The following is a 19,961-nucleotide window of genomic DNA, read 5'->3' as shown; positions in this document are numbered from 1 at the left end:
GGAAAGTTCCGAGCGTAGCCTTTTCAAGTAAAGAGAGATTTCCCGCGCTTGACAACCGTTACATGTTTCTCCGCGCTTGGCACCGGTTGTATGTTTTCCCGCGCTTGGCACCGGTTACGTGATTTTACCCGCTTGACACCCGTTAGTAAATTTTCTCGCGCTTGGCACTGGTTACATGTTTTCCCGCGCTTGGCACCGGTTGTATGTTTTCCCGCGCTTGGCACGAGTTGCATGTTTTCCCGTGCTTGGCACCGGTTGCATGGTTTCCCGCGCTTGGCACCAGTTACATGTTTTGCCGCGCTTGGCACCACGTATAAGTTTTCCCGCGCTTGTCACTGGTTGCGTGTCTTCCCGCTTTTTGAGGAGACATTTTTCTGCTAAGACACTGTTTCATACTGTACTTACGGTCTCGTAGGTGCTTTGGTTTCAAAATGTACCCCGCTCGTCCGTTTGTTCTGAACTTTCCTTGGTTCAAATGCATGGGTTCAGAATCCGTTTGGTAGTTGAGAGCAACTAGAACAAGAGAAACAGAAGATATCTGTTATAAAAAGCTACAAGATCTTTCTGTTCGCTGAAATACGTTTAGAAAAGGGTATCTAGCTGGTATCTAAAGAGGCAGGCGCGATGTTTTCAAATATAAACATTTTATAATTTACCACTCGCTATCTTAAACCGAAAATCGACACTTCCTAATTGGTTCTTCAGATTCGACGAGTACGACACTACAAATAGTAACTACCATTGATAGGTTTTCTGTTTTGAGCCTCTCAAAGCCACGCAAAAGTAGAAATGAAAAGAAGAGCCCATAAGTGTTCACTCGTTATCTGGTAATGTCTTCGGAAATAGCTGATTGAAAAACAGTGGAGGGAACTTCATATAGTTATTGCATGGTAAGATGTTGAACAGACGCAACGCAGAGGGGCCAGGTTGTTCAAAGCCCGATTAGAGCTAACCCAGGATTAGCGCGGAGAATTTGACTTCAGTTTTGTAACTTTTCGGTGAGGTTTTACTGTTTATAGTATACTGTTTTTCCTTCCGTTTTGAGTTTATATAATCTCAAACTACACAAAAACATTTTTTATACAAGAAAAATTGATACTTCGGTTAAATTTTAATCCTGGGCTAGCGTCAACCAGCTTTCGAACAACCCGACCCTGGGGCCTGTTTCTCGAAAGCCCCGGAAATGTTTCAGACCCGCGAAGCCATTCTTAGTTAATCGGTTTCTAAAGATAAAGAAGTGTATACGCCTGAAACTTCTTGTACTGTTGTACTGTTCCTATTGAGAATATGTCCATAAAACAGCTCTGAAGTCATAAGGTTTGAGATTTTGCTACGGTATTTCGGGAACTTCGAGAAACTGGGCCCAGAAGATTAAAACCCCTTAATTATGTGGGAGTGACCCCTAGCTAGAGGTTTGCCCTAGAGTAGAGGGTAGTCCCCAAGGGTAGGGGAGAAGCCCCTGGGAGAAGGGGTACTGTATTTGTACCTATCTGACATCCTGCATTCCACGCCTGTTGAGGATTGTAGTTACTGGAGTCCACTCTCCCGCCGGCCGGGTAGATTCGGCTCAGCTGTCTTTTGTTGTATTCTACATACTCTGCTCCTTGTGTGTTCGCCAAGTTCATCATTTTGGATTCCACAAAGGACGACATCTCATGAAATTTGTCTGTTCGAAATCAAACGGAGAGGGAGTTCTAGATACCTCAGTCTGAGTTCAACTTAAAAGAGCTACGTCACGGTTTGCACATCTTGAAAAGCTTAGCCTAAATTTTTCAATTTCGTCGTTTGTAATCCGTGTTTTATTATCTCCATCACCATCCTTATTCCTTTATGGTTTATTATTATCTCTTTGGTGTTTTTCTATCTTAGTAAACTACTATTTTTAGGTTTCCCTCGATTTAAAGGTAATTTTTTACGTGGTCAAACAACTCAAAATACTGTGACTGAGCTCCGAGAAAAGAATATAACAAGTTTGAAATTTCCCCCTCCCTTAAAATAATCGGCCGGAAAACCCATGTCGACTACGTACCATTAAAATTTTACCAGGCTTAAATTCGCTCTCGTTAAGCTTAGTAAGAAAATGTCTGACAGCACACGCGAAAATTTCGGTACTTTTCGCAAACAAAGTGACTTTCCTTCGCCGACCACCAACAGATTGTTTTCCTGGGCTTGTCATCACTTCCATGTTTTTCCACCCTTAACTAGCAGTAGGCTCGATTACCAGCCGCTGTTAATGAGCCCGCGTTTATCCCCCTCATCTGGGGGAGGCAAGCGGACCCGAGAGAGCGGCGGAAATCGAGCCTTAACTGCCAAGGGTCAGATATTTTCCCGCGCTTTCCACGAGTCACGAGTCTTGCGACTTCTGGCTGGTTCAGTTTTAATCAAAGTTGTCCAATACTTAGTTAATGGCTGTGACTAGTATATTTTTTGAGTTACATCTGAAAACCGCTTATAGCATTCTAAGAATAAAAAATCAGTCACTTACAGTTTTGTTTTGCGTGTTCAAAGCCTTTGAACCCAACACTGGAGACGTAGTTCACACAGCGAGAGAGCTCTTTGGCCAGCTTTTGCTTCGTCTTTTTCTTTGTACCTTTTTCCTCCTGTCAAGTTTGCACAAAGATTAAAGTTACCACACCAGGTTATGTTTTGTGCAACCTGTGCCCCTATAAAATGCCAGCAAAAGCTAACAAAGGACTAGAGTTGCACGCCAGAAACAGGACAGAAACAGGACAGAAACAGGACAAAAACAGGGCAGAAATGGAACGGAAATGTACGGGTACCGGACAGGCCGGTAGGTACGGAAATATTTTAGACTGATCATACATTTGTTCGGGTGCAAGTGCGATGCATCACACGAATAGTTTTTTCTCTTCAAATGAATTGATTTCTTGGCAGACGAACAATACGGTTTATTTTTTGGTGCTGTGTGGTTTTTTTTTTGTTTTTTTTTGTTTTCTTTTTTTGCTAAGAGACGAAGTTTTATCACAGCTTTCATTCTGTGCAAAGCTCTCTAAGTGTCAGAGAACTTCAGCGCAGGCTTTTCTGTGCATCGATTGTGGAAAACATATTTTGCTTTTATTTTTTCCTAATCTTATCTTTGTGTGTCTTTCCTTTAACATGATCCCCGGGGGGATTTCCATATAAAAAGGACGGAGTTGCTCGTCGGAATTTTGAAAAGAACTCCTAGCAGGTACCAAGATCCTGTTTGGTGGGCGTGGCTTGAAATTTTTTTCTTCACCCCTAAGAGGTACCAGAGCTTTTTGGGCTCAATACCCTAAAAGCTACCGAAAAAGCTCCCGCTGTGAATCTTTTGAGGCTGAACACCCTAAGAAGTACCAAAAACGCTTTTCTAACCCCTAAGAGGTAGGAACAGCACCCCCCGTCCTTTTTAAATGGGAGTGCCCCCGGGACATGACCATTGGTTTGCTCTTCAGTTTTTATCATCTCGGGTATTTTTGCTGATCCGGCAGCTTTACAACAGATGCGGAACAATTTCCAGTGAAGTGTTCAAATCATTCTTTGATTCAAACTTTCTGGCATTATCAGAAAATTACAGTTGAATTAAGGATCGGGAAACGCGAGCATTCCAAGACAGGCACCACTCGAACAACCCCACTGTGACGCACTGGTAACAAAATAACTAAATTGAGAGGGAGTTCTCATAGTGACTCCGTCTCTTCACTCGACGGTAGAAACCTGAAAACTACAAATGACTCCACTTGGAAGCTGACTTCTTTAGCATGCTGGCAGGCACGGAAATAGATAGAGAGGGGACTATCTTCGTCAGAAGATTCAGAAATTGAAAGCTGGTACAGAAAATTGCGAGTTAGATTCAGAGTTAAGTTCCCCAAAACGTACATTTTAAGTTAAAAAGTAGGTCAGTTGTATCAAAGAAATACTGCAATTGACGACTAAAGCTTATCATAACATTTTTACATTAGAGGGTAAACATTGACTTTTTAGTTTTATTCAGCCTGAAATGTGATTCACTCCTCCGCTACTGACGACTGAAATCTCAGACTAATTTTCTGATAAATTACGTTTTAATACTTAAGGCTTTAAATCTTTAGTGGAAACGTTTTCGTTTTGCTTGGTAAGGCATATATCTGTTCACAGTCTTAGTCATTGTGAGATATATACCAAAAAATAAAGAATGATCAATTAGCTACTTTCCCATGTACGTTTGCTAACTTGAAGTCCGGTTAACCATCAAGCCTTGATTATTCCACTATCTTTAATAAGTTAACAAGTTTTACTCACGGAAGTTTAGTGGCTCTCTGTTATTATCTTTAACTATAATTTTATAATTCATTATGTTGCTGATAGTTAAGTCACGTTTATATAGAGCGTTTTTCCAATGACATTTCAAATCAAAGGGTTGAGTGTGTTGTGGCACCATGCCTGGCTGAAAACGCTCGTGTAACGCATTGTAAACTGTCTTAATCTGTCCATTCATTAACTCAGTGCTTGCAAAAACCGGCGCACTGTGGTTCTATTTGCATCACGTGAATTTAAGCGCTCTTAATACCGCTTACATACAGGTTTTCCCACGCTTAGCACTGAAAACATGTTTTCCCGCGCTTGGCCCCGGTTACGCGTTTTCCTGCCCTTGACACCAGCAACAAGTTTATTCCTCGAGTTCTCATTGGTTGTTTAAACTATCGCTAAGATAGTCATTGGAAAAAACGGCTCTAACTTGAAGTTATTAGCGTTTATCATCATTCTAGATTTTAAAGTTTACTTACATCTGTTTCTTCTTTAAATTTACCAGCGCTTCGCACCACTTTGCCAACTGCACGAAATGATCTACGAATGGTTTCCTGGTAAACACATGTAATAAAACACGATGAACCAGCTATTAAAAAATTAACTACAGTTATGAAATTTAAAGAAATCCGAGGGTATTTTATTATACAAAAGTTTAACAATTTAAGAATTTTTTCCTCCACAGATCTTCACGTAGGGAATAAAATCGTTTGAGCTTGAATTAAAAACCTCATTAGAAAACAGTTGCTGAAAAACAAATACCGCAATATATGAAAATATACGTGGCATTTACTTTTGATGTACGACATGGCCAGAGACACACATATTGCAGAAAGTTTACTTTTTTATATATAACTAATTTTAGATGCAAAGCATTATCGGTTAACGGTTAGTATTAGAAGGTCTAGTATTTTCAGGGAACTGGCCATGCACTTTGAACAGAGTTGAGGTATTTAATATATTTATCTTGTTAACTATTTAATGAATACAACTTAGCGTATAAAGATTTCACGTTTAGAATTTATAATAGCAACGTTAGTGTTATTGATTATTACTGAAAGTGTGGCTATACCAAGTTTCCTTGTTTGTCAAGCGTTTAAACATACTAGACTGGCAGAATAGCGTCTGTAAATGAACGTTTCTACAGAAGGAAATAACCCATTTCATAGTAAGCATAGTAAGCGGGCGAAACTACAAAATTGCCTCACAGAAATGTTGGATTTCATTGTAGTGCAAATGGGAAAGGTTATTCGTGAAAAGGCTGTTAACCCAGTTACCAAAGGTGCCATTTTATGACCAACAGTGATTAGCAAACAGTACTAGCGTCTCCATAACAGATGAACGTACCTTCTTAGGCTTTTTCTCCTTCCTTTTTACTGGAGGGGTAACACTGGCTGTGGTTGCACTGGCGGAAGCACCCGTGGTAGCGGCCCCTTCCGCACCCTCGCCTGCCTTGTCCAGTGTAGCATGTGCCTCGGGGCTGATATCAGCTGCCTCGTCCTCATCTGTGACATACCCCTCTTCGTCATCGTCTGTCTCTTGCTCTGGTTTCAACTTTTTACCCTGAAATACAAACAGAAACAGATAGGTGAGCGGTTTTTGCTGGAGGTGATTTTATGCTATAAGATAGTCTCGTGCCCAGAGTGTTCAAACTCTTCGGTCAGTATAGAGGACGAGAAACCTGAATAATCACAACCAATACAGGTGATATTATAAAAATATGATTTTGCAAAGCTTCCGGGCGAAAACTGAAAAGCGCAATCTGAATGGTTAAGGGACCCGCAATCCGATTGATCTAGATGCTGTGAGCGCTGGACAAGAAAGGACAAGCAACAACACATCTTCATCGACTCGTTCGAAGAAGAGGTCTAGATATATTAACATCGACCTCGTGCATATAGTTCTTCAGTAATGGACAAAAAAAAAAACAACAATATTTCTTCATCTGGACTTTACGCTCAGTTAATACCAACTATATATCACAGTTAACGTTAATATCTACAACATTGATCACAAGGGTTGGAAGACTTCATTCTATATGCATTTTGCCCCTCCCCACACTTGTGCAATGTTGATAAAATACTTCCACCTAACACACGTTCAGTACCATTTCCCAACATTGAAAGGGGCAATAGGGGTGCTGACAATCATTCTGTAGGTATTACCGTTTTTGTGCATTTTCTGACACAATTAGTCCATGGTTGTTAGAATTTTCATATGCTCATGTAACTACCTCATGTAACATGCAATAAAATATAGCTCCGCTAAAAAATATCAAGAAAGGCCCCTTGATCGTCGAGGACGTTTCTAGGTAAAAAGTACTTTAAATCTTCGAAAGTGTGTTCCTATGACCTGTTGTCATTTCGAAGACACGTTTCAGGGCCAGGAAGCATGGTTTTATCGGTTTTCGAACAGTTTACAAACGTGTTACAAGATCGGTTATAACGTCAAGCATGGGATGGCACGCTGAAGTCAATGGCCAATTCCCTCTGAGATTCGCCCTGCAGGAAATTTTGGTAAATTTGCTCATCAAAACAAACATCTAGTCCAAGATGATGAATACAACTACCATGATTCCCTGCAGGCGCGTCTCATAGAGGTAATTGGCCATTCGCTAATTGAAGTTGTTTGGCGAGGGTAGGTTTTTCTTTGAGCGCACATGAAATTTAACAGCTCCCCGAGAACCTGTTGAAGCACTTAACATCAACACTCAATATTGATGTAATAAATAGTTATCCAAGACATACAGCTTTACGCGTAAGTGAACACTTAAGCATTAAGTATTAGTATACCTTGATAAGAATCCTGTTCTTAAAGAACTCCGGAGATGGAAATGTAGTGAATTCTGAATCCACCGGAACTTTGTACAGTACATCTGGTTATCCTAGTCAAGGAGCAGTGTTCAATAAGACCTTGGGCGACTTTGAGTTGTGTTCGCTAATTTGCGAAACCTTAAAATGGCCCAAACTTAAGACAACAGACTATTTCCGAGTTGAATTTTGCCTCTGTAAAAAAACTAGTCTTCTGTGCGAAACCGTTGATATGAAAATGTGTTCCACCCAGCTAAAGGTTCATTTTCAAGCAAATCAAACTCATTTTCACGACAAAGGTTTTGCACGAAGACTCGTTTTGAAACAGAGGCACAAGGTAACTCGGAAATGTCCTATTAGACTTAACGAGTTACTAGTCCCTTCGTTCCTTCGTTCCTTCGTCCCTTCGTCCCTTCGTCCCTTCGCTCCTTCGCTCCTTCGCTCCTTCGCTCCTTCGCTCCTTCGCTCCTTCGCTCCTTCGCTCCTTCGCTCCTTCGCTCCTTCGCTCCTTCGCTCCTTCGCTCCTTCGCTCCTTCGCTCCTTCGCTCCTTCGCTCCTTCGCTCCTTCGCTCCTTCGCTCCTTCTCTCCTTCGTTCCTTCGTTCCTTCGTTTCTTCTTTCCTTCGTTCATGGTTTCCTCCCTCCCTTTGCTACTGAATACCTTTCTTGTAGTCTTAATGTTGACATATTTTTTGTTTTCACCATATTTTAGCAATGTTGCTTTCGCATTGAAAACAGTTTTGCAGGAAACCCTTAACTAGTACAAAGGATACCTCCCAGTATTTCCTCAAGTAATTGAGCCATTTTCTGTTGATTTGGAAGAGAGCAGTGGTTTTCAAGGGAAAGAATAACTGGATACCTGCCGGAAAAAAAAAAGAAACAACACACCTTTCATTCTTAGAAATACTAAGGAATTCGATAGAACCTAACACTCCGCAAATTTACTATTTATGATAAATATATAAGCTCTTGGTTAACCCTTTTTTGCCAGTGCAAAATTCGGAGGCCACTATAGTTCTGTTATGAACAAGCCTTCAAGCACTCGAAGATGGTCCTTTGGATATTCCGCCATCAAGAACTCGATAGCAGGGACACCGGCTAGCACTCCAAACGTTGTCACCTCCTGATTTCTGGGAACTTATGCAACAAACACCCGTGGGAGGGGACTCCCGTGTAACAAGGACAGGGGTGCAGGTAGTAACTTTTAGGGGTTAAAAAAGCGGGTTTGTTACCTCTTGGTACCTCTTAGGGGTTCTGCTCAAAATTTCATAAGAGCGCTCCTGTCTTTTTTATATGAGAGTCCCCCCGCGAACAAACATCGCTGGCTCAATCTTTCAATCCTCGGAGACGAAGAAAATTTAATCAGTTTTTACTGAGTGAGTCTCTTCGAAAACTTAAAACGAAACACGCACTTACTCCGAAACTTCAAACGCATGTTTGTTTATAGCCTGGATGATATCCTTGAAGAAGATTTTAGACGTGAGCGTGTGACCATGATAAACAATTGGCTCTCCGGATTCCCCGTCCCAGCAGTCCAGTTCCACACAGCGGCATCCGTTTTTCAGCGCGTTTATGTAAGCGTCTACACTAGAAGGACCGCGCAGCTGATCTTGTAAAAGATAAGTGTTATGCGATGAGGCGATGAAATAGTGCGTCATTGGATGGGACATATCTTGGTAAATTTCGTCGTGGGCAGGATTGAAGATGTCGCCTTCCGGTGATCTTAGGTAGCTCGTTAAACCTGTATATAGACGGTGAGAGAATTGTTTCTTAAAGGAGCTCAGTCACGGTATTTTTAGATATTTTGGCAACGTATAAAATTACCTTTATATTGAAGGAAACCTGAAAATAATAGTTTACCGAGATAGAAAAACACCAAAGAGATAATAATAAACCATAAAGGAACAAGGATGGTAAAGGATGGAGAAGATTGACATGAATTACAAACGACGAACTTGAAAAGATCCACAAACCGTGACGGAACTCCTTTGAAAACCTCTTCATCAAAAGCATGATTAATTTGCTTATGAAGCTGCTCGTTAACACAGTTTACGGAAAAGACGGGTTTCTGTGCGAATCTACGTATGACACCCGATTGTTTACCGATTTTATCGCCCAATGTACGGAAAAAAAAACACTAAACGAGCGTTCGGGGCATGCGAGACTTCACCTAGGCTCGATTACAAGCCGCTGCTCGGGAAAGAACGAAGACCGGACTTCAGAGAGTGGCTTTCAAAAATGTTCAAATGTTTTAAAAATGTTGTCGTTTATAGTGGTCAATGCGCTTAGCTACACCTAGTTCACAGGCATTTCGCTTAAACTGAAAAAAAAAAAAACAAACTATATCAGCCAAACATAATAGGCTTAAAAAAGCCTAACTGGCGGGAGGCAGCCAAATTGGCTATTTACAAACATGACAGAGGTGTTCAACTTGGGTCTACCGAGAAACAACTCCAGCTAAGTGGTCACAGCGGGACTTGAACCTGCGACCTCCGGATTTCAAGTCCGGCGCCCTAACCACTCGGTCACGATGCTTCCAAGGAAAATCGTGGAAATCGTGCCTAGATTTTACTACGGTTCCCGTTACAAGATCTGCGACATAGCTCACTGCTGGTTTATTCAATTTTGACAATTAAGACTCCGTATCATATATAGAATGGATATATACTGACCATCGATTCCCAATTCATGTCTCTTCTTCCCAGTTTCTGTTGGTTCGTGGGACAGAATCATTTCCAGGCAATACTCCTTGCTCACGCCATGCATCTGAGAAAAATATTAGCCTCACCAAATGCAAATTTATAACATAAGAAGACACTTGACAACCGTTTGTCCTCGATGAAGTTGTTTAAAATAGCTGAATGACGGACTGACTAGCTATTTGACGAGGAGACCAATAGATTGACAAACTCACTGACTGACTATTTCGTGGACCTATTGACTGATTGACTAAGCGATTGATCGATCGATTGATTGACTAACTGACTGACTGACTGACTGACTGACTGATTGATTGATTGATTGATTGATTGATTGATTGTTTGGTTAATCGATCGATTGACTAATCATCTAACTAACGTACATACTAGCTAATATGTTGGAATGTTCGACTGTCAATTTCTGACGGACTGACTCGATCAATCAAGCAATCAATCAATTATCTAGTCAGTTAGCCAGTCAATATGTCAGTCAGTCACTCACTCAGGTCAGTCAGTCAATCAGTCAGTCAGTTAGTTAGTCAGTCAGTCAGTCAGTCAATTAATCAATCAATTATCCGGCCAGTTAATCAGGCAATCACTCAATTAGTCAGTCAGTTAGTTAGTCAGTCAGTCAGTCAGTCAGTCAGTCAGTCAGTTAGTCAATCAATCAATCAATCAATCAATCAATCAATCAATCAATCAATCACTAACTGATAACACGATTGTCTAACGCTGTCACAGACTCACCACACATTCAGGCCAGCTTACCTCTTGATCTGAGACCAAAAAGGATTGGAAATCTTCCGCTGTCATGTGCGCTCCGTTTGATGAATACTGCTTCATTAGGTTCACAATCTCCTTTCTTGTCGATATCGTTTTAAAGAACGCGGCAAACTCATCTTTATCCAGGGCCGCATCGCCATCCGTGTTCACCTCCTAAGCAATTCGCAAAAAGAACGTAAAACTTTTCAAGACAAGCTTTATTACTAGGGAGAGTTCTTCCTTAAATTTTTAATGGGCGAGTGCAGTGCATTTTGTGAACCTTTTACCCCATTTCAGATCAAAAAATGGGATTGTCCGTACCCTATTTCAAAACCTGGCGCAAAAATTGACACCAACTTTGAAACCTCTAAAATAAATACACCCGTCTAAATCATTGACAAGACTGGCTTCCGTTTACGTGAAAATTTAAGAATGGCTTCAAATTCTTCGATTTTAGTGGAGAAAAATACCTTCACCTGAACAACATACGCAATTTTAGTAAGTAGGCCAGACTGCACGCAAAACAAATCTTATCTCAGACCAAAACGGCTCGAGAACTACAGATACCCCGGGAATGTCCTCAATATTATTTTTCCTTCCAGTATGTAATAAACTACGTTTAAGCAGAGTTGCATTAATGAAAGACTGAAAATGTAAGTGTTGCAACGAGTCTTATACTAAGGTTGTATACACGTATAAAATTGAACTCAGAAGGGTACGAGATACGGGGGTGAGCGGGGGAGGGGGGGGGGGGGCTGCAGCCTCCCAACTACCGAAATTATGTCATTTTTCGGGCAAAATTTGAGACTGCCGATAGAGGCCATTCAGTATGTAAGCTTTCAATGTAACTATTTTTGGAATGATAGCAGTTTAATTAGATGTGAGAACTGTGGACGTTTTTGTTTTTCATGCAATTGCAACTCGATTTCAACACTCACGCATTTGGGCATTGCGTATGTTTTCGGGCAAGCCCCCCATCCCTCGCCCCCCCACCCCAAGTCCGAAGGTGCCCGTACGCCTACGACTGAACTTGTAAATCTCGACGTCACACTTAAATTTAACCAACCTAGCTGAAATATAGATATTTTCTCTCTCTCACCTTAAATTTCTTTTTCACTTGTCCAGGACTCATTTTCACGTTCAAAGCTTCCACTAATCTCTGGATTTCTTTGAGTCCTAAGGAGCCATCTTTATTCTTGTCGAATTTCTCAAACGCTTCCACAAGCCACGTGAATTATTGTCAAAGAAAATTAACAAACGTAGATCATAGAGCGATAAAGGTAACTAAAAACAAACGTGGTACGTTTAATAACACTAAGAAATTCAGTTTCCTCCTCTGCTCGGAACTGAACGAAAGAAAACCAATTTCAAGTAGGCATGATTTCAAGGAGCTCATTCACGGTATTTTGAGTTATTTTGGCCACGTAAAAAATTACCTTTAAATTGAAGGAAACCTGAAAAATATGGTTTACTAAGATAGAAAAACATCAAAGATATATATTTAAATCATAGGGAAACAAGGATGGTTAAGGATGGAGAAGATTAAAAAGGTTTACAATCGACTAACTTGCAAAATTAAGGCTAAACTTTTCAAGATGTGCAAACTGTGACGTAGCTCCTCAAGTTATTACGGGGCATCTTGATCACTTCAGTGTAGCGCGTATAAATCTCTCTTAGTGCTAATTTTGCCGTCATTTGGAATAAAAATTTCATTGTTTAGGAACACCTTGCTTGGTCCCACTTGGAAAGCTACGGAAAAGGTTACATAACAGCTTAAAAAAGATATTGAGCTCGCTGCTCTTTGTCCTCCTTCTCGAGGTTATCTAAAGCAAAGGAAACAAAAAATAATTAACACTAAAATTATGATTGCTTTACTCCTTTATTGCTTTCGATCGAAGTATCAAAAAATGTGCCTTTAACTAATTCTTCTTTGGAATGCTCGAGTTTTGAAAAGTTTGCACTTTTTCGCTCAGTCAGGATAAGATTATAAGCTTGGTTTCGGAACAGAATCGTAAAGTCACGAATAAACCGCTCCAAAATACTGTATACATACTGCAAGGCCTACTACATCAGCGAGACCGGCAGAAATTTAAACTTAACCAGAGACTGACCGAACACAAACGAGCGACAATAAAGGCTAATGTCAAAACTGACATAATCAACTTACAAACCATAGAATTGACTGGATCTGCTTAATCCTTCAGTGCGAACTATTTGGAAGGCACGACTGACTCTGTTAAACCATTTTTAGAATCTTAAGCTTTTAGAAGAAACGCGTCTCAACAGATGTAACAGCTTCCGGCACAAGACCTTACAGACGACTTCTCCACGACGTAAACAAAACCGATGGACAGAACTCAAAAAGAGCGACTTAATTTGTCGCGATTGAATAGAGAGATACGGACTAAAACATATTGCGACGTCAAACTTTAAACGAAGCCCCGTTCACACTACGCCAGAGAAATTTGAAACGGCAGCTTTATTTCTACGGTCAGGCCTACCGTCCACACTAATCCCTCACGAAAACGAAGCTTTTCTAAAATGCTCTTCAAACCGGAGGAATTGAAAACCGCTCGCTTTGCGTTTTCGTGTGCTAACGGAAAAAACGTTTTGAAAACGGAGCTTTTCGAAAACGTCGAAGTTAGGATAATCATGTGATTTCCCTGCCTTCCCCGAGTTTTCCTCGAACACAAATCCAGAATGACCGGTGATTGTTGCGTTTTCAAATTTCTCCGGCGTGGCGTGGACGGAAAACATTTGTTGCGTTCTCACAGGGAATACGCTGTTTTCAAATTTCTCCGGGGTACTGTCGACGGGTCCCGAGTTTTTGAACCAACATACCATCCCCGATGAACTGACCAATAAGTTTCACAGTTTCAACGGACCAAACTCATAATAACACCGACTGAAAAACACTTTTCACTTGACTCTTATTGTTGAGAGTTTGATGTCGAGAAAACTTTAAAAAAGTATATAAGGGTTATTGACCAAGCGCGAGTTCAAGATGGCTGAAAATTGGCCAAGTTCTTTTTTTTGCGTTATAATGACGGGCAAAACGGAGTCGAGGTCCATAAACACGCAAACAAAGAAAGACACCGATATCCAGGCATCTTGACCGAACAATGATTGTCAATAAAGGATTTTTTTTATAAGGGATAAAGAACACCCCCCAAAAAAAGGTTTTCGGGAAACGTTTTCTTGCGGGACACAGAGGTATAGCGCTGTCTTGCGCGGTCGGGCAGCCAAATCACAGCGCAGGATTGTTTCATCTTTTCATACTCTTGAATACTGAGGATTTAACGACAGTTCTTAAAATCTAGACGATCATTTCAGTACTTCAACCGAGCCTCGAAGGCTTTGAAAATGACGTCACCTCCGAAACGTGACAAATATGCGTGACCTTTTTCGTGAACGATAAGCGGATTTAACGAAGTCCTCGGTGTAACGAACGATATTCTTCGTCTGAGTATTAAATAGCAAAATATATGGAAAAGAACCCCGATACAACGAATCCTCGTTATAGCGAACATATTTTACCAGGCCCTTGACCTTTCATTATATATATCGAGGCTCCACTGCATTTATAATCCAACATTGACGAGACTGGAATCGAGCTGTTAATTTCTGAATTATTTCAAGTTAAATTTCAAACGATTTTGTCCGCTGTTTGGCGTCGTTATGCACCGTTTAATGTCTTGTAGCTCCTTGTGTAACGTTTTCGGAGTTTCTCTGTCGTTTGCTAGAAAATTTCGAATGAAACAAGTCGTACGATGGATTTGCGAAGCCAAATTAGTAATGACCTTACGAATTGTGCTAAATACACTTAAACTCTGATGCCTGTGGGACAGTTTCAAGACTTAAACGAGGGAAGTTCCACTCACCATCCATGGTTGGGGAATTAGCGGGGAATACGCTAATTTGAAGTGATAATGTAAACGCCAACAAACCATGAACGGTGGGATCTGCTCTCAACACTCAGTGCTGGTAACTTGACCTTCATTGTGTATTCACAGGCAGACCACTCTACGTGTTCGTGGTTAATAATTGTTTATACGAAACAAACAGAATCTGCGAGAGTTATGAATAAAGCTTTGAAAATTGCATATCTAAATTACATCTCGGTCTGAATATCCCAATAAAGTTAAATGAAACTTTAATCGACTCATGTGTGGTGTTTTTTCGCCTTCCTGGGCCGTCTGAAGCGTCTTTTTACAAAATTACTTTTGGCCGGAGACCGTTTCATATAAACCATTTTTTACCACGAACACATAGAGTGGTCGGCCTGTGGTGTACTAATTCAAGACCCGTGATGTACGTTCAGTGGAATTTATATCCAGTTGCAGTTGACAGCTTTGTCTTCCGTTCCGAGATTATCACTTCTCGAGGTTATTAAATAAGGCTATCAAGGTTAATTCCCAACCTCATGTTCTGAGAACATGACAGAGCTATAGAGACCTTTGCCTAAGAGCGGTATTGCGTTACAAGGATTTGAACCGTTCGAAGGGACCAAACCGTTCCCCCCAGCGGGGTGGGGGGATTACTCTACAAAGTTCTATACGGGGAGGCTCCGCCCCGAGGTCCGCCCCCTTACTCTTTTTTATTCCCATTTCCCCTTCAGTATACCTTTCATTGAAAAAAGGTACCCCTTTCAAATACTTTCATAACATACTTTCAGGCCCATATTATGAACAAATCGCCCAGAAACGAAGTTTTCGTGTCATTTTCATGTAGTGCCCAATAAATGAAATGATACAGCCATAACGTGCGCCTGTTCAAAATATTTTAATTTAATGCCGTTTTAAATAACTAAACAAACAGATTTCCATACCCTAGTACCCTTTCATATACTTCAACTTGTGAAATCCCTACCCTGTTATACACCTGAAGCCAGAAAAAGGTACCCTTTTCGGTCGGGGCCTCCGCGTATAGACCATTATAGGGAGGAGCTCCTCGGAACCATTTCATTCTTAATCGTATAAATTCGAATATTTTGTGAATACAATCTAATTACCTGTTGCTGTAGCTGTCTGTTTGTAATATATTTATTTTGTTATTTGACCTCATCTCTGGCATATTCTCTTGCTCTGGCTTCATAAAGTTCTCAGCGTTTTTCTGCTCGTCCGGTACATTTTCGTCGAGAGTCAAACCCTACCGTATTGCCAACAGGCTAATTGTCTACAATTGAGAATTTGTTTGTCGACACTTACCTTTATTAATTATAAGCTTCCGAAGTCCTCTCACCCAATAGTCGGCCACTTCACTCGACTCAGCCACCATGTTTAGAGCTGCGCCGTTGCCATTTTGACCAAATTTAATGGATATACATCTGTCTAGCGAGTGCTTTTTCAAGAATCCCTGGAAAAGGTCTCTCACACTGTCCCCAGACAATACATCTGTCATTTTGGCAATCTCGACTGAACAAAAAAAACAGTAAACAAAACAAACAAACAAACAGGCAAGACAAACAAACAAACTACGTGTCAAATTGTTAGCAGTCTCTCTCTTTTCCTAACGTGAGATGCGAATACACGAAAAGCAAAAGAAAAACGATTGAGCGACGAGAAGCGAGCCCTGTTTCGCCTCAACCCCTTCTCGCTTCTTTCTCTAATATTCATAATTTCAACTTTTCTAATCGCATGAAGGATTTCACGAACAAAGAGCGACTGCTGGTAGTCTAATCATATGTCTTGTTTTCAAAGTTACAATCCTTCTCTGTGCCACACTGTTGAGAAAATATCTTATTCTCTAATATTCTCCAATAAGACTATCCCCCTCAACTGTGTTGTGCTGCTTAGTTATTAGGTTCAATTTGAAAATAATTTCATTGAGTGCAACCTATCTTTTGCTGATGTTTTTAAAATTAAAGTTTAATATTTTGCCATATAACGTGTACAGGCATTTTTTGGGACACCTTTTTACTCTGCAGTTTTCTTGTTCCTAAAATACGAATTACTTCTTTGAACATCATCTTTTCCACTGTTGAATTAAGCACTTCGTCCAAGGCTCTGTGATAAGAAAGGCGTCATTTTGTATTATCTAATCTCTCCCCCAAGGATTTTCAACATATTCTCCATGGTTATCGAAATACGTTTTATGGTAATCTCAATTAATAGGTCAGCAATGCATAAAAAGATTGACAACTCTGACGGCACTTAACAGTTACAGGGACTTAACACATGTGCGCATTGCAGACCTATTTTTCTACATGTGAACGTTGCACAAATTTTCCTGCTGTTTGCCAAATAATAGTTACGGAATAAATGGTACGGTAAATAACAATTACTTGTAGTCTAAAATTACCAGAAGTTATTAACTTACATCTTGAGTTCTTCTTTGAAGGTTCGTATCTAATTCCTGCCATATCTGCGTCAAGAACAAAGGTTTTCTTGTGATGACCTTTTCTGTTTACATCCAGTTTGATCATTCTGGATCCATGTTGCATTGCTTTCCAGCAGTCTTGAACTAATAAAATCATGTTTGGAAAATATCAAATGATAGTAAAAATCATTATTGAATTGGTTCATTGTTTTTTTAATTACAGAAATAAATGAGCAGAAATAGCAATGTTTTTTTTTTTTTTATGTTTTTTAATTTTTATTGAAATCTCAAGGGAAATAATAAGATACAAATCATAAGAATATAATAGGGCCATATATAATTATGTGAAGATAAATAAATATATTAATTAACTGATCAAAATAAATAATTACATAATAAATAACTTTTCACGTTGTTATTGCAAGATAGTCGTGTGTCGGTATGTAGATTCGTTGATATGCAGGTTACGTAACCATACTAAAAAGTGAATATTTAAGGAGTTTGTCCTTTGGGAGTTTTCACTTCATTTTAGTAAAATTTGCGTCTTTTGTTGGTACATTTGTTGTATTAAACTATACTAGCGCCGTTTATGTCTGTTCAATAAACGAGATACGTCATCTTATAAAACTGTTTTTTCTTACTTGTACTAAGTTATAACTTTTTTGTTTTCGTTTCACTGCATACTGATTAGACAACAAAAGAACATATAAATGAACAGTTTTAACTACTTATTAACCGAGAGTGAGGTCTTTACAGGAAAATCTCGCACCGAGACCTATCCGCATTGACTGAGCGATAGCGAAGTCAATACGACAATGTCGAGGTTTGAGATTTTCCCGGTAAGACCGAACGTACGAGGTTAATAAGTTGTTTATTATATGGCTTTTTGCTTTGCAAGTCCCTAATTGGCCCGTGGGCATTACGGGAGAATAATGCTCTACAATAAGTCCATCGCAGCACGCGTTATATCGGCTAAAAGAACAAGCCATATAATAAACAGGTTTAAGGCATGTCTTAAGATAAGTCTTAAAATTGGGCTCAAAATCAGCTGGTACCACTGTTCAGATTTGCCACTGGTCTTTTAAAGCATTTTCTCTCGTTGCATGGCGTGAAATATGTCATTTGCTCTTTCTGTTAAATAATTCCAAGTGATTATATTTCAACATCGAGTTTTTAGTCGCATAAGGAACATTACCTCGAGACTGGAATAAGTATATCTTAGAGAGCAGTGCTCTATGTAAGCCACACCCTTTGAAGGCAGAAGAAAATATTTGACGCGTTTAATAATTCAAATCGTGACATAGAACACGGAATCTTGTCTATCTTGCTTGCCACCAGTTCAAGACATAATTGTGAGTCCGTTTGTTTAAAATACCAGTTACCTGCTGATAATCTCTAGATTTTTTAATCAAACTTAGATGGCGTTTTATTTATTTAACTTTGAATGCCTTTGTGCAATATTTACATTAGAAATATTAAGAAAACAAAAAAAAAAAAGGTTTTGTTTGCGATCTTATGGGAAATTTATTCTCTGAGGCTGTCTTCCCTTGTAGATAAAATAAAAGCACTCAATTCTAATGGACTGTAAAACTGCTCTTTAAGCCTAAAACCGACACCATTAACACCTAATTAATGTAAGTTTATATATTTTGCCGTGTGCCAGTCTAAATGTCAAAAGTAATGTCAGCAATGTTCAAGCTCATTTCGCAAATAATCCGGCAAAAGAATATTGAAGTAATGACGAAGCATCGTCTCTTTGTCACAAAATCCCAACTATTGTTCGGTTGTGTTTCCATTATTCCACGTACGACTTCCACCAGTCACAGAGGATTGCGTGACGCGAACTTGAGGTATTTCTAAACAGTATTTCGAATTCTTTCATTAAAACTTTTAAAAGACCTTATACTTTATTTGACATATTAAGTATTCTAAAAGTGCGACGTCCCTTGTTCCTAAAATTCGTGTGAGTGTGTACAATGTAAAAACCTTTTACTACCAAACGATTGTGAAACATCAAGCTAGCAGAGCTGATAATTAAAATATGTAGTTGATATAGATCATTTTCGAGGCTTTCTTTTACTTTCAGAGTGATGAATCATTTTATTGCTGGTTTGCTCCACACCAGATGAAGTAATTTTTTGAAAGAAATTTCGGTAATGTAGGTGCACAACAAATTAAACATTCAGTGAACAAGACAATTAAGTTCCTCAGAACAAACACAGTAAATCCTTTTGTTATATTGATTGAACATTCAAGCGTTACAGATTTCTCTGCAAAAATAAAAATAATAATAATAATAATTTAAAAAAAACGACTAAAAATCTCAAGTGAAGACGAACATCGGAAACAGTAACGTTGCATGAGACATAAATTTTTATTGTGTGATGTTTCGCGAAGAAGAATTTCGACCATGGTTGCTTGCGCTCAAGGGCAAATATGTTTCATGTTCGAAAACATGTCACGCATACTCGAAGGAGCTTCAGCTACTAATTAGCACAAACAACAATACTCAGTGTTATTTAACAATTTAACTACCCGAAGACCAAACTAAAAGGGCTACTATGCGGTTCAAATGTAAACTTTCGCCTACTAACCAAATCGTGTTTTCTCTCGATGTTTTAAAAGTTCTAAAAGTTTTTACTGGTAACGTGCGCATTGCGAAATCGGGAAACAGCTGCGAAAGCGAATCGAACATTATATATTGATGCCTATACTTAACGAGTCTTCAGTTATCGCATTGTCAACACAATTTCCCTCGCCTGCCAGCTTTTAACCTGAATATAAACTTACCTGATGCGGCAGAGTTCTCGTTTTCGTCCGCCATTCTTTTGAAACTAAACCGCCCCTGTACGAACGTCAAACAAAAAAAACACAAAACAAATATATTACCATGACAAAGCATTAACAACTTAACACACTCTTGAAACCCGATTTAGCAAACCTGCTTTCCACTCCGGGTAGTTTTTCCGTCTTACCCTTATAAATATTAAACGTCTTTTTTTCCTGAATATTGATAAGTGTTCTGACAGTTTGTCAAACGCCCGAGCTGGTGGAGTTTTCGCAAAATTTGGGGCGATAACAGCTTACGTATTTAAATTTTAAGTAGC

At 39.6% G+C, this 19,961-nt stretch overlaps 1 protein-coding gene across 7 annotated transcripts in view; it reads right to left on the bottom strand.

Moving 5' to 3' along the window:
- The window catches only part of LOC110040134 (1-phosphatidylinositol 4,5-bisphosphate phosphodiesterase delta-4-like), a 45,532-nt gene that overhangs the window by 9,935 nt on the left and 15,636 nt on the right, over positions 1–19,961 (bottom strand). For 4 of the 7 annotated variants that reach the window (XM_089286444.1, XM_089286447.1, XM_089286449.1 and 1 more), the window contains 15 exons: positions 19,645–19,699; positions 16,855–16,998; positions 15,744–15,950; positions 12,323–12,359; positions 11,636–11,765; positions 10,543–10,710; positions 9,748–9,841; positions 8,492–8,816; positions 7,849–7,934; positions 7,059–7,141; positions 5,614–5,829; positions 4,746–4,820; positions 2,486–2,600; positions 1,487–1,666; positions 406–513 (listed from right to left, as the gene is read on the bottom strand). In XM_089286444.1, coding sequence (XP_089142570.1) covers positions 406–513; positions 1,487–1,666; positions 2,486–2,600; positions 4,746–4,820; positions 5,614–5,829; positions 7,059–7,141; positions 7,849–7,934; positions 8,492–8,816; positions 9,748–9,841; positions 10,543–10,710; positions 11,636–11,765; positions 12,323–12,359; positions 15,744–15,950; positions 16,855–16,998; positions 19,645–19,699 — 2,023 coding nt within the window. Of the gene's footprint in view, positions 1–405; positions 514–1,486; positions 1,667–2,485; positions 2,601–4,745; positions 4,821–5,613; positions 5,830–7,058; positions 7,142–7,848; positions 7,935–8,491; positions 8,817–9,747; positions 9,842–10,542; positions 10,711–11,635; positions 11,766–12,322; positions 12,360–14,417; positions 14,571–15,743; positions 15,951–16,854; positions 16,999–19,644; positions 19,700–19,795; positions 19,901–19,961 lie in introns of those variants that run through there. The other 3 variants (XM_089286448.1, XM_089286445.1, XM_089286450.1) reach the window with 3 other exon arrangements.

Source organism: Orbicella faveolata, unplaced genomic scaffold (assembly GCF_042242905.1).
Source record: "Orbicella faveolata isolate gen_17 unplaced genomic scaffold, um_ofav_v1 contig_14, whole genome shotgun sequence".
Classification (NCBI taxonomy): Eukaryota; Metazoa; Cnidaria; class Anthozoa; order Scleractinia; family Merulinidae; genus Orbicella; species Orbicella faveolata.
The sequence above is the reverse complement of the archived record's forward strand: the minus strand, read 5'-3'. Positions and strand labels throughout refer to the sequence as shown.